We start from the raw sequence: 19,002 nt of genomic DNA, 5'->3' as shown, positions 1-19,002 counted from the left end.
GCCAACAGGGCCGCGCCGAATGGAAAGTTCAGCGCCGCCGCCCGCAGCCGCCCCACAGACCCGCAGCTCCACAACGGACCCAACTCCAGTTCAGCGAAGTCACCGCCAGCCCCGCAATGGCGCTCCAGCGCTGCACCGCCGTCCTCCGACCCGCAGCTCCGCCGCCGCCGCCGCTGCTGAGCCGTGCCGCCGCCGCTGAGCCGGTGCCGTCGCCGGTGCCGCCGCCGGTGCTGAGCCGGTGCCGCCGCCGCCGCTGCTGAGCCGGTGCCGGTGCCGCCGCCGCCGCCGCCGCTGAGCCGGTGCCGCCGCCGGTGCTGAGCCGGTGCCGCCGCCGGTGCTGAGCCATTGCCGTCGCCGGTGCTGAGCCGGTGCCGCCGCCGCTGCTGAGCCGGTGCCGCCGCCGCTGCTGAGCCGGTGCCGCCTCTGAGCCAGTGCCGCCGCCGAAGCTCCAGGTGGTCCCCTCAGGAGACGCCGCTTCAGTCCCGCTGGTAGGCCGCTGGGACGGGTCGAAGCGCAGCCCGGAGAAAAGCTGCATCTCCGACCAGGTAGGGACCCTGAAAATTAGTTTCCCCCTCCCCCACACATAAAAAGCTAAACTCCTCAAACCAAAACACTAAACTAACTAAAAATAAGAAAAAGAGACGAAAAAAACAGACAGCTGCAGGCTAAGCAGCCATAGGACGGCGCCCCTCCCCCTGTGCAAGGCCCTGTTTCCGTGCTGTAAGACTCTATGACCCTATTTATGATGGCTCCTCCTCCTCTTACTATGTAAGGTGTCCTTGAGATGTATGAAAGGCGCCCATTAAATAAAATTTATTATTATTATTATTATTATTTAGGCTATTTCCACCCAGGTGTCTGAGGATTCTGTCCATGAGCTAGGGTACAATCCAATTCTACAATCTACCTCATTGTGGACATGGGGTTATGTCTCTGGGACTGTTACGCCACAATCCTGAGAGTAATATTCTGCAGTCTGTATCTTTCCCTTTGCTCTCTACCTAGCTTGATTGTATTTACGTATAGACTTACCTGTTTTGATTGGAGAGCATGCAAAACTAAGGTTTTCACTGTACCTCGGTACAAATGGCAATAATAAACCTAAACTTCAAGTGTTAATGGAAAGATGCATTTTGGTGATCATTAATTTATTCTTGCATGAGCTGATTGGGTGCACATGCCACACTATTACATGGTCAGCTGAAATTCCTTTGATGTTTTCCTCTGTTGAGTTGTTAAATACCTTTGGCACTAACTTTGCTTTTAATTAATAGAATGAAGTAGGATGGAAGTAGATTCACACTGAGCATAAACCCTAGTTGGACCAAATGGCCTGTTTCTGTGCAAGAAACCCAATGGAGTTTCATTAATTTGATGCTTTCTACAAGCCAATACTCCATGGTTTTTCTGTGAACAGATTTTCATCTTGTATTTTGATTCTGCAGTGTCTGAGCAAGCTACATGAAAGGATACGATGGCTGCTATTAATTATTTAACTAAACTTTTGAGACAGTTTCTTATTTTCAGTTGTGTCAGTTGCAAAATTAATTAATAAAAGCCTTGGTAATTATAAACTTGAAAAGAAAATGGCATGAAATAAATAGACTGGATCGTATGATTTGTTGAATGTTGATCAATTACAAATGCAGGCATTCGGTGGTTTTGTCGTAGTATTGGTGTGGTTTAAGATGTTAGGTTGAGGATTCCATCTGTAATATTTTCAACATGTTCCCTGTCTTTCCACTGCGCCTTCTCCTTGCCATTCTGATGATCTTTCACTTTGTGTTGCTGAAATTCTTCTCGTTTTATTTTTATTCTCAGCTTGTTTTATTTATTGAATTGTTCCACCACCAATTGGACACATTTAAATATAGATGACTACTTCAGACTAAATCCTAATAATCTCCCCCTCACCCCTCACCCTTCCCCACAGTGCACTGCCCACATGTCCAACCTACAAACAACTAGTAAGCACAACAACCATTGAGTACATGGAAAAGCAACCTTCCGCCATCTTCCTCTGCCGCCTCGACAAGATTCCGCATGGCAGGGGGCTGCTCTGGAAGGTTAGATCACATGGGATCCAAGGAGAGATAGTTGAATGGATAGAAAATTGACTTAATGGAAGGAAGGGGAGGGTGATGGATGAGGGTTGCTTTTCAGACTGGAGGTCTATGGCAAGTGGCGTGCCTCGGGTTTTGCTGCCTGGAACATTGCTATTTGTCATCTTTATCAACAATTTGGATGAAAAAGGTACAAGGCATGATTTTCAAGTTTGCAGATGCAGTGGGTGGTATTGTAGATGGTGAAGATTGTTATTACAAAATGCAGCATGTTCTTAATCGGTTGGGTAAGTGGACTGATGATAGGATGATTGAATTTAATACAGAGAAGTGCGAGGTGTTGAATTTGGGCAGCCTAACGTGGGCAGGACCTACACAGTGAATGGCAGGGCTCTGGGGAGAGAGAGTTGCAGAGCAGAGTGATGTAGGAGTGCAGGTACATTGATCCTTGAACGTGGCATCACAGCTAGACAGGGTTGGTCAAGAAGGCTTTTGACATATTGCCCTTCATCAGTATTGAGTATAGTAGTTGGGAGGTTATGTTACAGTTGTATAAGACATTGGCGAGGCCACATTTAGAGTACTGTGTTCAACTTTGGTCACCGTTTTATAGGAAAGATGTTGGCAAGCTGGAAAAGGTGCAGAAAAGATGCATGAGAATGTTGCCAGAAGTCAAGGGCCTGAGCTACAGGGAGAGGTTGAGCAGGCTGGTACTTTATTCCTTGGAGCGCAGAAGGATAAAGATTGATCTTATATAGAGGTGTACAAGATCATGAGAGGACTAGATCATGTAAATGCCCAGAGTAAGGGAATCGAGAATAAGAGGACATGTTTAAGGTGAGTGGAGAAAGATTTAATAGGAACCTGAGGGGTAACTTTTTTACACAATGGGTTGTGGGTATGTGGAACAAACTGCCCGAGGAGATAGTTGAGGCAGGTACTATCATAACATTTAAGAGACATTGGACAGGTATTTGGCTAGAAAAGGTTTAGAGGGTTATGGGCCAAACATGGGCAGGTGGTACTAGTGTATATGGGACATGTTGGTCCCCATGGGAAAGTTGGGCTGAATGGCTATTTCCACGTTATGTAACCTTTAGAGTTAATAATAATTTGCAAGCAGCCGTAATTCCATGACCCATTTCTACCTGAGACACTATAGATTATCAATATTGAAATCCAGACTAGATTCCATTTTTGAGAAATGCAGAGCAGGTTTGTGTTTATGTTGAGCTTATCTTGCCTCAGGATTTCTTTATCGTCTCACAGCATTCTTCAATCACATGAAACCAAAGATAAACAAGCATACCACGCACTACTGACTCCTAACAAACCAGTGAAACCAAGGTTTCCCCCAAATCTATAACCCTCCAACATTCCCCCTGTTCTTACTAGATCTGGATGTTTGCCATGACAACATAATTTAGAATTATTTAAAATCATTTTAACACAAGCATGAACTCGTGATCACTTTTGCAAAACCATAAAATGAGGTGAATACAGTTCAAAGAATATGATCCAGGTAGTATGTTGGTGGTATTCTTACCAGTGCATACACTTCAAGAGGGCTGATCCAGATCAGATCTTTAATTTTGCATAAAGACTAAGCTTGCATTGGAAAAGTTTAGAAGGGTTCTGGGCCAAATACTGGCAAATGTGATTAGCTTAGATACTGTTGCAGGAAGGAACTGAAGATGCTGGTTTAAACAGAAGATAGACACAAAATGCTGAAGTAACTCAGCAGGACAGACAACATCTCTGGATAGAAGGAATAGGTGATATTTCGGGTCGAGACCCATCTTCAGGTGGAGTCGGAAGAACCGGTTCTTCAGACCGACAGCCTGAAGAAGGTTCTCGACCCGAAACTCCAGCATTTTGTGTCTAACTTTAACTTAGAAACTGTATCTAGTTTGGCATTGATGAGTTGGCCAAAGGGCCTGTTTCCGCACTCTATTATTCTATTTTGTGCTATGTTGCGTAATTCCAAAAGGGATGTAGTATTTAAAATGTTACATGTGTGACGTGACTTTTAATTACATAGTGGCATGGTAATGTATATATAGGAGTAATTCTCCACCTTGACTGGTTCTAAATTTGTCATTGCAATTCAGATATATATACCATGGGAATAATCTGATTTTAATTTCCATAGCTGTGATGTGGTTTTTATAAAAAAGGCTAGCAGACAGCTTGGCAGCAAGCTTAAGGAACCTCCCTGTAATCTTTTTGTATTTATTCTTTTTAACGGTAATTCAATAAAACTTTTCCAACATTAAGTACTTGAAGTCATAAAATAGAGTCATAGAGTCGTACTGCACAGAAACTTGCACTTTGGCCCACCATGAGTTTGCTGATCAGCAATTATCCATCTACACTAATCCTGATCGCTTGGTCCACAGCCTTCTATGCTTTGGCAATTTAAGTACTCATCTAGATACTTCTCAACTGTTGTGAGAGTACCTGGTTCCGCTACTCACTCCGGCAATGCATTCCCGATTCAACCACTTTCTAGCTTAAAAGATTATCCTCATATCCACTTTAAACCTATTTCCCTTTATCATAAGCCAATGTCCTCTAGTTTGTGAAACCTCTGCTACTAGCTATCCTGTCCAAGCCCCTCATAATTGTCTTTACCTTTATCAGGTCCCCCCTCTGTCTTCTCTACTCCAAGCGAAATAAATGAAGTTGATCCAGTCTCTCCTCACAATTGAAATGGTGGCTGGAAAAGTTGGGTCTTTCTTTCTCTGGAGCTTTGGAGACTGAAGGGTAATCTCACAGAGGTGTATATAATCATGAGTGCCGTAGATAAGGTGAATAGCCACAGTCTGTCCTCTACACTGGAGGACTTGGGTTTAAGGTGAGAGGGGAATTATATTATAAGGCACCTGCGAGGCTTTCCTTGTCGCACAGAGGGCGGTGTACGTGGAACGTGCTGCCAGAGGTACAGGCAGGTACAATTATGACATTTAAAAGCCACTTAAACAGATACAGGGATAGGAAAGACTTGGAGGTATATGGGCCAGGCACAGGCAAGTGGGACTAGCTCAGAGAGGCAATGGTGTGTGATGGGTCGAATGGCCTGTTCCTGTGCTGTAAATCTCACTGGCTCTTGATCCTCTCCACTACAATCATCTTGTTCCCATAGTTTAGTGACTAATACTGCACACAATACTATAATAACATTGTCCCATAACCTCCTTACACTATTTCATTTTGAACTCCTGCTAATGAAGACCAGTATCATTTATGTCCTCTTCACCATCTCATCTACCTGTATTGCCACCTTCAGGGAACCTTGGACTTACATGTCAAATTACCTAGCATAGAAACAAAGAACTGCCAATGCTAGTTTTTGGGTCAGGACCTGAAATCTCACGAATCTCTAGGGATACTGCCTGACCCGCTGAGTTACTCCAGCATTTTGTGTCTTTCCACGCCAAACTACCTCTTCTTCAATCCTCCCAATAACCTGACCATTTGTTGTGTATGTCTTACCCTAATAAATGCTCCCACAATCCATGTTCTTGTGTTTATCAGGATTAAACTCCACCTGCCATTGTTCTGTCCTTTCCACTGATAACATGTTCCTGCAATCTACCTTGTTCCTCTACAAAAATATCAATATTAACCTTACTGATCATACCTCCTATATTGATATCCAAACCGTTAATGTACATGACAAAGTGTAAGGATCCCAGCATCTATCCAGAGAGTGCTCCAGCCTTCAAACACAAAATGAACATTCACCATCATTTTCTGCCTCCCAGAAGCAAACCTATTTTAGATCCAATTTGTCAACTTGCCTCAGATCACATGGACCTTTTATTTTGGGCTTGTCTCCTCTTTAAGGCCTGGTCCACGGATCTACTTAAGTTCTCTCGATAGACACAAAATGCTGGAATAACTCAGCAGGTCAGGCAGCATTCTGGAGAAAAAGGATGGGTGACGTTTTAGGTCGGAACCCTTCTTCAAACTTATTGAGTCTGAGGAAGGGTCCCGACCCGAAACATCACCCATCCTTTTTCTCCAAAATGCTGCCTTACCCACTGAGTTACTCCAGCACTTTGTGTTTACCTTCAGTATAAACTAGCATCTGCATTGCCTTCCTATACTTAAGTTCTGTATTTGGTGTACTTACAGTATTTTGCTATATTAAATCACGAAAGCCAGTGTTGTTGAACTCGATGTACATATTAACTTATCTATTATTTTATGTTTCCTTACAGTTCCTGAAGTAGGTCCAGCTAATGTAAGTGGGGGAGGTGGCAGCCGATCAGAACTGGTAATAACTTGGGAGGTAAGCTCAAAGTGTCATTTCTACATTATTTTTTTGCAAGTTTAATTTTTCAGGACAATTTTGAACTAAAAGTCTTAATCGCTGGACATAATATGCAAGTTAAACAAAAATACTGGACCAAAATAACAATTGATTTGACCCAATTTCACATGGTGATTGCACAGATAATGACACAACCCGTCTCATCATTTCCATGATGTTTTGCCCATGCAAAGGTGGAATGTTTACAAATTTTTGGAAGGACAGAGAATATCTTATAAACCTCGAAAGCAACTATATTGCAGCTAACCAGCGAGTTATTCTCAATTGCTTTGCAGTTGCACTCAAGTACCTTGAAATCTGTTATTTTCTCAGGAAATGTCCTCATTATAAGATTAGAGTGAATTTAAACTTTGAACATACAATATCATGGGTAATTTGTTCCTATGGTGAATTCTCGAAAGAGTCCTGCTAGCATTCGGATTACCAATTTTATAGCCCTAATCTCTTCATGTAAGAGTGAAGAAGGTATAGTTTTGCTTGAAGTCAAGATGGTTTAGGAAGAATAAATAGAAATATACAAGTTTGTGCCTGACTTAGATGTGGTAGAGTAATCTATTCTCCTTAGCAGGTGGTTCCAGAAACATTTTACACAGATTCAAAGCAATCGGCAAAAGAGCCACAAAGGGGATCTCAGGAAAATCTACACACACAGCTTGTATTGTCTTCACACACACAGTATTGCTCAAGAATTGGCAGAAATGGCCTTGATGAGTTGAACACTCTCCTTCTGTGCTGTAATAATTCTACCACTGTACGCAAAGCACGCAGTAACCCCTAAGGAAATGCAATAAAAAGGATAGGAATAGCCTGGAGATGATTGTTTTTGTCCCCAATGTGAACTGTTGTCCTTTGAGCTTCGGACAGAATGGAAGCGCCCCAAATGACAGAATCAAAGTGAATGCCTAGTTTAGTAAGTCTGATTCAGCCAAACCTTATCAATCCCACTACTTTCCATCAAACTCTGAAATTATTCTTTTCTGAAGGTAGACAGCTCTCTTTTAGGCTGCCTAATTGTGCATAGTAGGTGGGTGCTTAAAAGTGCAAAAAAAGTTTTAAAGTCTTATTCTCAAAGTAGATAGAAGCAAAGTGCTGGAGTAACTCAGCAGGTCAAGGCAGCATCTCTGGAGAAAAGGGATGGGTGACGTTTTGGGTTGTAACCCATCTTCAGTGTTATTTGAGTGAAGATTCCTCACCAGGAGAGAAGAATTGTCCTCATATTCAACAAAATGAACAGCGTATCTTGGTCAAGCTTCTGCTTCAATATAATGTTCTTTCAAAATTCACTGCAACTCAAGAAAAGTTTCTGCTGACTTTGAAATGTTTCTGTCTTTCTGCTGACTGGTTGGCAAGAAAAGCTTTTCACTGTACCTCGGCACACGTGACAATAATAAACTAAACTAAATGTTGTATTACTATTGATTTGCACGCTGATGTCTTGGATTGGGACCTGAACCCATAAACTCTCATGCAGCAATAAATGTGCTAACACTGAAATACATTAGTATCTCACAGTGAATCCTGGTTACGATTCTTCTGCCCCCTTTTTTGAGAAAAACACTTTGCTTATTTGGTGCTTCTGCCTGAAGCATGCAAGATTTATGGCTGGGACTTGGAGAGCTTTGTGAGCATGACCTTTCATCCCTACAGTCCAAATGTGAAGAATGTGTAGCAAACCCAGCTGTTCAAGCCATGAGTAATACAAAGTCCTTCAGAAGATTTATCGGAATTATTTTCAAAGCCAACTTGACAGCAAGGACGTTACTTGCAGATCATTAATGTTTACAAAGCATTCTGTTGAGTTGCTGATCAGATCAAGAAAAGGCCGAAGATTATTATTGTGAATAACACAAGCTTATTGGCTTATATGTCCTACCACTGTGTCATAACAATTCTATGGTGGCCTATCACTTCAATTGAAAAGGGCTCTTGTTTCTTTAACATTTTTTTGTCTGTTTGGTTTCATTTTCAGCCTGTTCCGGAAGAGTTTCAAAATGGTGAGGGCTTTGGATATGTGGTTGCTTTTCGACCGGCTGGGGCCACAAGTTGGATGAAGGCGGCAGTAACATCAGCAGATGCATCGAGATATGTTTTTAGAAACGAAAGTGTCCCACCTTTCTCTCCCTACGAAGTAAAGGTTGGAGTTTACAACAACCAAGGTGAAGGACCTTACAGCTCAGTAATCACTGTGTTTTCAGCCGAGGAGGGTAAGTAAAGAAACTGAGCTCGTGATCTGTTGAAATCACCCCTTATCACATCTCAGTTCCTGGCCCTGCGATCATGTCATATCATGCCAAAGCATTCCATCCATCATTCCCACACCAAAAAACATAATCAAGCAAGTTGCTACCAGAATTCTTCTGATGTCATGAATCACATCAGAGTCACCGCTTGCAAAGACCCAGGATATCTCACTCAAATGGGGACACAGAGCTTTGTTCATCCGGTTGATATCAGAATATGTGAAAAACAAGTACAAAATAGAAGGTCTGAAACAATAGAGAAGACTCTAGAAACGCGCAGCAGGTAGACAGTCAGCATTCCCAGTACCCCAGCTCCAGATGAGAGCACCAAAAAGTCTCTTGTGCTCTCCAAAAAACTGAGCTGACTTAAAAATAACTACATTTTATTTTTTTGATTGAGATCAACAACCGCGAGAAGAATCCCAGACAGAAATCTGGTTGCTGCAGTGTATTTGTCTAATGTCATGATACTCTAATATCCTGTGCAGATTTAGTCCAATTCATACTTTGTTTAAGGTAGAATTTACATAACTGCTAACCATTCAGATTAGTATCATGCCTAAATGATTTAGGCGTTGTTTTTGTTTTTGAAATTTGTAAAGGACATAATTATTTCCATCCCATAACAGTTATGTCCTTAAATCCACAAACATAACTATATGCAGAGAGGGTTATGTTAGACAAACTGCATTAAGCTGAGATGTACAAAAGTGATATTTAAGTTTAGATGGTACTAAATTATCAGGGTACATGTAAAACACAAAGTACTTGTGCTACAACACCAGGATAAGTGCTTAACCAAGAAAACCAAGCCCAAAGCTAAAATATTATCTAAATTGAATATACCTACTGATGCTAAGGCCAATAATTAAATCCATATGCAATAAGCAGCTAACTACATGTTAACAAGCTCTTTTTTTAATGATCGTGTAGATGCAAGTATATCATTGGGGTTTAAGAAGGAAAATCGAAGGTAGACAAAAGTGCTGGAGAAACTCAGCGGGTGTAGCAGCATCTATGGAGCGAAGGAAATAGGCAGTTGGGGAGGGTTGCCGTGACTCACGTCAGCCGCGCCTGCGCAGTTGGGGGAGGGTTGCCGTGACTCGCGTCACAACAGGAACCCGTCAGCCGCGCCTGCGCAGTTGGGGGCTATGGGTCAGTGGTGGAATATTGCCATGGGGGACGGGGCCAACGTCTAGTGTTAATCAAATTTAAGACAATTGCGGAATCATTCAGACTGAAGTGATAAGATATACACTGTGTTAAGGTGTGCTTTAATTTTGTGGTTTGATTTTGTGTTACCATTAATTGTTTTGGGCAACAAGTGTCCATTATTGGAGTTTGTATCCTGACTAAAATGGAAGTAATTTCTATTGAGGAGTAGTTTATTCTGTAATAATCTCAACAGTCATGCAAGATCAAAGTGTTGTATAAACAATCAGATGTTAACACCGTATTGAACAGGCATGGGAGTCATATAACAAACTCCTTTCCTACATGCTTATTTTGTTGTATAATCCTTTTCTGGCATTTGGGATGATGGTTGGCAGTGGGGTTTTTTTACCGAGTTTATATAAAAATGTCCACTTTTCTGGAAAAACTGAGCGTGATATTTTTTCTGTGGTAGTGACAAAGTGGACAATTGCTGTTTGATGGCTGTAGTGCATAAAATGGTAACTACCTTTCACATTGATTACCACATGACATGCTTTGAGTCATAGAGTCATACAGTGTGGAAACAGGCCTTCAGCCCAACTTGCCCACACTGGCCAACATGTCCCAGCTACACTCGTCCCACCTACCAGCGTTTGGCCCATATCTCTCTAAACCTGTCCTATCCATGAACCTGTCTTAACTGCTTCTTAAACTTTGAGACATTCCCTGCCTCAACTACCTCCTCTGGCAGCTTGTTCCATACACCCACCATGCTTTGTGTGAAAAAGTTACCCCTCAGATTTCTATTCAATCTTTTCCCCTTGACCTTAAGCCTATGTCCTCTGGTCCTCGATTCCCCTACTCTGGGTAAAAGGCCCTGTGCATCTAGAGGGGTCATATGATATGTTCATATCTTATGAGTCTCATGGATGTGTGTGTGAGTATGCACAGTGTACTTGTGTAAAATTAAACAAGACCCTCACTGGCATCTGCTACACTGATACCTGTGTTTGTTTCTGTCTACATGCCACTGCCGTAATATCTTGCAATGGCCAATTTTCCTCCCTACCCAATCAGAACAGTGTAAGGTAGGCATTAATTTATTACTATTTATTATTTCAATCTTCATCTTATCGAGTCCGCAGACAAGATTAGTTTTTCAGCCAGTGCTGAACACACTTCTCGGCATCTGCATACAATGGTGTCTGTCTTGCGCTTCTTGTGCTTCTTGTGTGTGATGGTGGAAAGATTGGTGAGAACAGGGCTGCGACATGAATGCTCTTTCCTTTACCCAATTAATCCCCCACAATCCTCTTTCAATTAAGTCCTACAACTGAAGACTAATCTTATCACTAATTGCAGGTTAAGACTGAAAAGTATGAGTGGAGATGAAGGGAGCTGCCAATGTCCAATGATTTTGGAATGGAGCTTTGACAAGAGGCATGATACATGTGTTTAGAATCAAGATGAATGGGACTGCTGGATGAAAAAAAGTTGTATAAATAAAAAAACAAATGGACTCAAAATTGAAATTCAGTGTAAAATATTTTGAACCAGGGATCAGAAGAGTGCTTAAAACATGCTCAGATGGGAAGTTGAAAGGAAAGTGGAAATGGGATAGAAGAACAGAGATAAATATGATATTGGCTCAGAACCTTTGGGTATAAAAGCAACAAGTATCTGCATTGTCCATTTTAATGCAAAAATATCCTCACGTGCCAGATAGTGATACCCCACGTGCCAGATAGTGATACCCCACATCTGCTGCATTGCAGCTCCTGCAGTGAACGCTGAAATGGTGATCAGCTGTGAACTTTTTAACCACCTAGTAGAAAATATTAAAAATATTGTGTCTTGTTGGAGGAGGTGTAATTGAGCTTCTGGTGGTGTTTAAAGACATAATTGCTGTTAACATTCATGGGCTACATATATATTTTGCATGTAGTTTGAAGTTAAATCAGAATAATATTGTAAAATTCTCTGGCTTTCGGTTAAGCAAACTAGGTGGCTTCTGAAGAAGGGTCCCGACACAAAACGTCACCTATCCATGTTTTCCATGCCTGACCCGCTAAGTTATTCCAGCAATTTGTGTCCTTTTGTGTAAAGCAGCATCTGCAGTCCCTTGTTTCTTTGATTATAAATTAACTTTCTGGTTCTTTGCAAGATATCTGCTTTGTCTAGTGATATGGTTACAAAAATTCTTACAAAATTCTTAAGGGGTTGGACAGGCTAGATGCAGGAAGATTATTCCCGATGTTGGGGAAGTCCAGAACTAGGGGTCACAGTTTAAAGATAATAATAATAATAATAATACATTTTATTTAATGGGCGCCTTTCAGACATCTCAAGGACACCTTACATAGATTCATAGAAATAAAAACATATAATCAGAATAAAATAAGTAATAAAGACATCACAGAGACACAAATTAAAAACAGAATTCAGTCCAAAAACAGAAAATCAAAAACACAGTGTGAAGGATAAGAGGGGAGTCTTTTAGGACCGAGATGAGAAAATCATTTTTTACACAGAGAGTGGTGAATCTGTGGAATTCTCTGCCACAGAAGGTAGTTGAGGCCAGTTCATTGGCTATATTTAAGAGGAAGTTAGATGTGGCCCTTGTGGCTAAAGGGATCAGGGGGTATGGAGAGAAGGCAGGGATGGGATACTGAGTTGGATGATCAGCCATGATCATATCAAATGGCGGTGCAGGTTCGAAGGGCCGAATGGCCTACTCCTGCACCTATTTTCTATGTTTCTATGTAAGGTGTGGAAACAGGTCTTTTGACCCACTGATTCCGCACTGATCAGTGATCACCCCTGCACTAGTTTTATCCTACACACGAGGGACAATTTACAGAAGCCAATAGACCTACAAACCCTGCACGTCTTTGGGATGTGGGAGAAAACCGGAGCAACTGGAGAAACCCCATAGTCACAGGTAGAACATGCAAAATCCATACAGACAGAACCCGTAGTCAGGATCGAACCTGGGTCTGCAGAGCTGTAAAGCAGCACTCCACCATTGCGCCACTGTGTTACCTCTAAATCCATAGTCAGATTGGCTGCTTAGTCTGCTTAGCATAATGGTACTAATATTGGTAGCGGATTGCAGAACAGATTTGAAAAGAGATAATCCAACTTTTAACTCTGCCTAACCTTTGTGGGAAGTTTCCTGAAGGTTAAAGTCAAGCATCACCTATTTGCAACTGACTAGAGGAAATGTCTAATGTGTCTACATCAAAAATAAAGATCAACAAGCACTCGTTGGTGTAAGATTCCTCTTTGCAAGTTTTAATTTCTATGCAGGAATTTGATAACTGTGTAAACACTGGAGCAGATCTTGATCCAACTGTGCAATCCAAGAATAACAAATGATAGCGAGTTATACTCCTGATGAGTATAATGGTGAAGGTCATATCAGTTTTAACACTGTCAGTATTTACCCTGCTCAGCTGCAAATGCCCTTCAACTTATATTTTATTATATTCCATGAAATCTTTGGCAAACCAATTGAGCAAATGTGAGATTTGTCATTTTGTTGAAAGTGTTCAAAGAAAGCCAGCTCCAAGGTGCTTAGAAAAGTCCCGACTGCGCATAATATGCTTAGCCAGCAAGATACGAACCAGCTCCCCATACAATAACACTTTGACAGAATAATTTGAACATTCACAAATATAAGGAAAATATTAATGATGATATTAAATTATTTATATTTACAAAAAATAGTTTTTAGTTTAGTTTTGGAGATACAGTGTGGAAACAGACCCTTCGGCCCACCGCATCAACATCACCCAGTGATCCACACTCATTAGCACTATCCTACACACACTAGGGAGAACTTTACATGTATACCAAGCCAATTAACCTACAAATCTGTACGTCTTTGGAGTGTGGGAGGAAACCGAATATCTCAGAGAAAACGCACGTGGTCACTGGGAGAACATACAAACTCCGTACAGGCAGCACCCGTAGTCGGGATTGAACCCGGGTCTCTGGCGCTGAAAGCGCTGTAAGGCAGCAACTCTACCGCTGCACCATCGTGCCGCCCAAGTGCGGACTCAGTTGTTTGATAAACTTTAGATTACACAACAATTGGATTAATTCAGGCAATTTACTATTCTTAAATCACCTAAGACCTATTACTCATCCTCTCTGCTATTTCTCTCTGTTAAAAAGAATGTAGTTGTTATCCACCTTATACAACCTCGTACAATATCAATATTCCCCATGTTACCTCTTGGGTATTTTGAGAAGATGGTGCTCCAGCAACAGGTATCACATTGGATCACAGAAACTCATCAGTAGGCAACTCTCAGTTTCCATTTTGGGAAACTCTGTCTGTGGTCAAATCTCCTTTCTCCCTGTTAGAAATATGTCTACTTTCTGAGCTGATCATCTACTCTTTGAAACGCTTAAGGGAATAAAATTATCCCGCACTCTTCCTATAACAGCTGCGGCTATTCCTTTCATCAGTTAGGAAGCATTTTGGAGCCATCATTGTGAAGAAGACCACATGGCCAGAGGTACAATCAGGCCTCTGTGTCTGTTATTCTGTTTAATGGAGATCAAAACAATAAAGGGTCAAGAAACTTGCAATGTTGCCTTTTCAAGCAGAAGAATCAAATCAAAATATTTGATCCAGAAGGAATGGCCCAAGGTTACTCTTGACATTTAGCCTGCGTTAACTCTGCAGATGTTAATGTACATTTAAACATAAATGTTCAAATGTCAACTCTGCTCATACAGAAATTTAAAAAAAAACATGCATGGTGTTTGTGGTATCTCCCTAGGGGCAAAAAGTTTGAATCCAGCGCTAGAGAAAACTGTGCTGGATTTCTCACTAATTACTTTTGGTACTGATTGTGGATGATCAACCATGATCACATTGAATGGTGGTGCTGGCTCGAAGGGCCGAATGGCCTACTCCTGCACCTATTGTCTATTGTGTACTTAGTTTTGAAAAACTAATTGAAAATAATCCTTTGCTATTAATACAAGTTTTTCACGTTAAAATAATCCTAATGTGAGTTTATAATGTTGCTCTGTGAGACCCAACAATTCCAGAATCACATTTGTAAACATAATAAAATAACAGAAAGCAAAGAACCCAAACCAGTGTGTTCTAAAAATATTTACACTATACATGCATGCATGCAACTTGCGTAACATTTGTACACTTAAATGTGGTCAGTCACAATGTTTAGCTGGTGATTTCAGAAGTCGCACACAAGAGGTGTAATTAACTTGCTCTGATAAGTATCATGTCTGTGTTAATTAAAGTGAAATTAATCATGAGCATAAAAACCAATGGAAATGATTGTGCAGCTGAGGGAAAAAATATTTAGTAGCAGAGAAACCCAGTAATAAGAATAGGGACGTCGTTTCTCCAACACTGTCCTTGAACTGGATAGCAGATAACAGGAGAGATGTGTAGAGGATGCTTCCTCTGGTTGAGAAATCTAGTTTAAGGGGGATCGCCGTCTCAAAATAGGAAGATTATTTAAGAGAGCAATGTAATGAAATTCCTGCACCCTGGGGTTGGTGACTACTTAAAATGAGTTCTCTATCCTTTTAGACGAAATTAAAACTCCATAATTGATTGCATTCAAACCAGAGATCAATAGATTTTTGGATATTAATGGAAGTATGTAGATCAGATGGGGAAAATGGTGGTGTGAGGAAGACCAGTCATGATCTTGCTGCTTGGCAGAGCATATGGGGAAGGATATTTCTTATATCCTGATGTGCTTTAAAGACACAACCTGTTCATCGTGTGATTTTGTATCTCGCGGTCGACAGGATGAACTTCAATCCATTCGTTCAGGCTCCTCCTGATAAATGTTATGCTTCACCCTTCACTCAGTGGAAGGGAGCAACCTAGCAAATCCAGGCTTGAGCAGGGTTACTGGATAATAATCAGGAGTACCAACCATTCTAATTTCCCACTTTTTAATTCAGGACACTTATCATTCTTGTACCCCTACTTCAGGTACACTGCCGATTTTCTGGCATCTTATGGTCTAGTACCTCTTTTAATCCGGACAACATTATGAAAGCACACTTGAAATTCCCTCCGGAAGTCCGCCCAAAAATGTGGCGCCTAGGCCGGGTGAGGCGGCCGATCTTGATCTGATCTGTACTTGCGCGGCAGGACAGTGCAATTTGCCAACGGCACTGTCAACCCGGAGGTTTGACCAATCGGAACTCCCCCCGAAAATGTGGCACCTAGGGCAGATGTTGCCCTGGTTTCGTGTTTCCATGGTTCACATTTCTGCCCTCCAGGGCTGTAGACCTGCCGAGAAAGCAGTGCCTTGGCGCCATGTGCGGCCAACAATCTGACCCTCATCAGGATTTCCGAGGACAACTCGTTTACCGGCACCCGGGCTGCCCACACAAGAAATGCAAGTTCCCTTGTAAATCTAATACATATAGTATTGTTTCATTTAAGTTTCTTGCCAACCCTGTGCTTTTGAGACACAGGAGGGGTAGAAATTAGTGGATTATTTAATTATTATTACATGACCTCTGTTGGTCCAGCAAAACGAATAATCTGGCAAGGCTCTGGAAGCAAGGGTGAAGCCAGAAATCAGTGGTGGACCTGTATTACTGAGCCACAATTGGGGAACTGTGCACGGAATAAGTGTCAAAACCTGCACATTGCAGTCTTGTATTTCATGTGTTCTGTTTCTTAAATCAGTTGATGTTTTCAAGTGAAATGCAGCCTTGTTGGTACGGTTGAAAGCCAGGAAACAAAATCACATTTGGTTTAAGAAATTGCATATGCTGACAATATGAGAATATAATTACGACATTGCTAATTACAGAACTGTGCCAAAATATACACTATGGCAAAGTTAAATAAAAACATGTGAAACTTAAGTGTGCCAGCAAATATGGACTAACAAAATGTTAGCACAGAAGGTGCAGGAAAAGGGAAGGGAAGAATGAACACATCATAAGGTCAGCATTGGGGTGGAAGATAGGAGAATGTAATTGGAAAAAAAAGTGATTATAATGCCAAAGGGGAATGTAACAGAATAAGTTATGTAGCAATAGTTTTATTTGGAAGATGTTTGCAGGGTTTGTAACAGCATACAGATACAATATTTAAATTTAATATAGGTACAACATTTAAAAAGTCCAGAAGGTCGAGCTGCTGATCTGGAGACAAGAGTACAAAGTCTATTGAAAATTAATGGTTCATTTTCTTCTCTGTGCTCTTCTAAGAACCATGGGAATTGGTAATGTGGACGTTTCTTCCTACATTATATTTTCTTCCACATCGTGGCATTTCTGATGTGATTTGTGAACGTCACTTCCATCTTTCTTGCTGCCTGCATGCTAGGTGCATTACAACATTATTTGCATTGATATTTTCTTTCATTTCCACACATCTCCTGCCATTCCACATTTTTTCCCTTGAATACTTGTTTAAAAATGAACGGATTTGACAGATTCTTGAGTAGTTGACAACAGATCTATCCTTTCAGTGGCAAATGTTGCCTCTTTAGCATACCGTGGCCCATTTTCTGATTGTGATAATCCTCTATAGAAGTTACAACTACATATAAGGTCTAGTGATTTCTATTTGTATTAAGTCGTTAATCACTGGAGCAGATAGATTTGCAGCCTACAGTGCTGAGCAATGTTGATGTATCAAGTTAGTTAAGTGATGGTTCTGCAGTTTAAGGCCGTAAAAGAACCACAGTTCTTATTGGGAAAATTACAGCTCTGTGGTGAATCTTTCCAAATCTGTGTTCCTTGTATTTCTGTGTAATATTGCTAAGGGATGTGGTGTTTCTTTCCTTTTGAGGGGGATAGGGGGACAGTTTGCATATTTTCTAAATTATTGTGTGATTAAGATTGCAAAAATTAAAATATGGATTTATAATTTCAATGCAGTTTGATAAAGAACTTCTACTTTATTTTTGGTTCTTACCTGAAGAGTTTTATTAAGAAATACTCACAGGAATTTAAACTGTTAAACCTGAACAAATGCTGCCCCAACAGATTTGCTGAGAAAACTAATTTCTTAACATTTGAACTGATGACCCAAGGTCATCAAGTGGATAATAGTGTCAGGATTAGTTTTGGCCCAAGAGTGTTAATGGATTCTCCTCCTTATAACCTAGAGCCCACTGTAGCACCGTTCAATGTCTCAGCCAGAAGTCTGTCAGCCTCAGAAGTCCAGGTTTTCTGGGAAGCTATTCCTTGGGAGACAAACAAAGGAAAAGTGCGGGGTTATGAGGTAAGAAAAATGATTTATGTAATTAATTCTGAAGGATGGAAAGAACCCGTGTAATTACAGCTGGAAGTTCATGCAAATCAACAGGATCTTTGGGGAATAGTTCATCCTTTAAAATTAATCTATAATGACTTGTCAATGTTCTCAGGTGTGAGTGGGAAAATAAGATAATTCATTTTATGCGAAGTGTTACGTGTCTGAGGAATATGGAAAATATATATGTACTGTATAATTTGTCTTTCACTGTTAATAATCAGCAAAACACTGACTTGTATCAAGATTAGCTGAGGAGATCTAATTTCAAGTCCATTATAACCCAACAAATGCCCGCACATTCATTAGAATGGATTAATCACTCGGTGATTAGATTCTATGGGCTTTGATTTAAAGAACTAGATACTTAAATAATTTTAAATTCTCCTTTACAACAGTTTCCAATTTCTATACCATACAGAAATTATATGAATGCAGCCATTGTTTACAAAAAGTTTAGATCTGCTTTAAAGGTTTCATATAAAGTAAGTCACTCTTCCAATCTTGCTGAACAAAATGTTTTTGATTTTGGTTAGAACATTTGTTTTATGTTGATTCACTCACACTGTTCCTGCAACATTGTAAAATTTTATAAAATCCACTGCAGATTTGTCCAAATACCACCTCATACATGGTGCACCTAATTATGAAAAATTAAATTTGTCAAGGATGTTAGTTTTATTTAAGCTTTACAAGTGTAATGTCTTGACAATCACCTTTATTAATTAAACTTATCATCTATATTACTTTATGCCCATTTAGCTTTAGCTTTAGAAATACAGTGTGGAAACAGGCCCCTTTGTCCACCGATTCCACACCAATCAGTGAACACCTGTGCACTAGTTCTATCCTAAACACTAGGGACAATTTACAGAAGCCAATTAATCCTCAAACCTGCACATCTTTGGAATGTGGGAAGAAACC

At 40.8% G+C, this 19,002-nt stretch overlaps 1 protein-coding gene across 6 annotated transcripts in view; it reads left to right on the top strand.

Moving 5' to 3' along the window:
• cntn3 (contactin 3) overlaps positions 1 to 19,002 on the top strand; it is a 1,582,783-nt gene that overhangs the window by 1,509,638 nt on the left and 54,143 nt on the right. For all 6 annotated transcript variants that reach the window (XM_033036732.1, XM_033036731.1, XM_033036727.1 and 3 more), the window contains 3 exons: positions 6,290 to 6,360; positions 8,372 to 8,606; positions 17,933 to 18,048. In XM_033036732.1, the coding sequence (XP_032892623.1) occupies positions 6,290 to 6,360; positions 8,372 to 8,606; positions 17,933 to 18,048 (422 nt within the window). The remainder of the gene's footprint in view (positions 1 to 6,289; positions 6,361 to 8,371; positions 8,607 to 17,932; positions 18,049 to 19,002) is intronic.

This window comes from Amblyraja radiata, chromosome 18 (assembly GCF_010909765.2).
Source record: "Amblyraja radiata isolate CabotCenter1 chromosome 18, sAmbRad1.1.pri, whole genome shotgun sequence".
In the NCBI taxonomy this organism is placed as follows: domain Eukaryota; kingdom Metazoa; phylum Chordata; class Chondrichthyes; order Rajiformes; family Rajidae; genus Amblyraja; species Amblyraja radiata.
The sequence above is the reverse complement of the archived record's forward strand: the minus strand, read 5'-3'. Positions and strand labels throughout refer to the sequence as shown.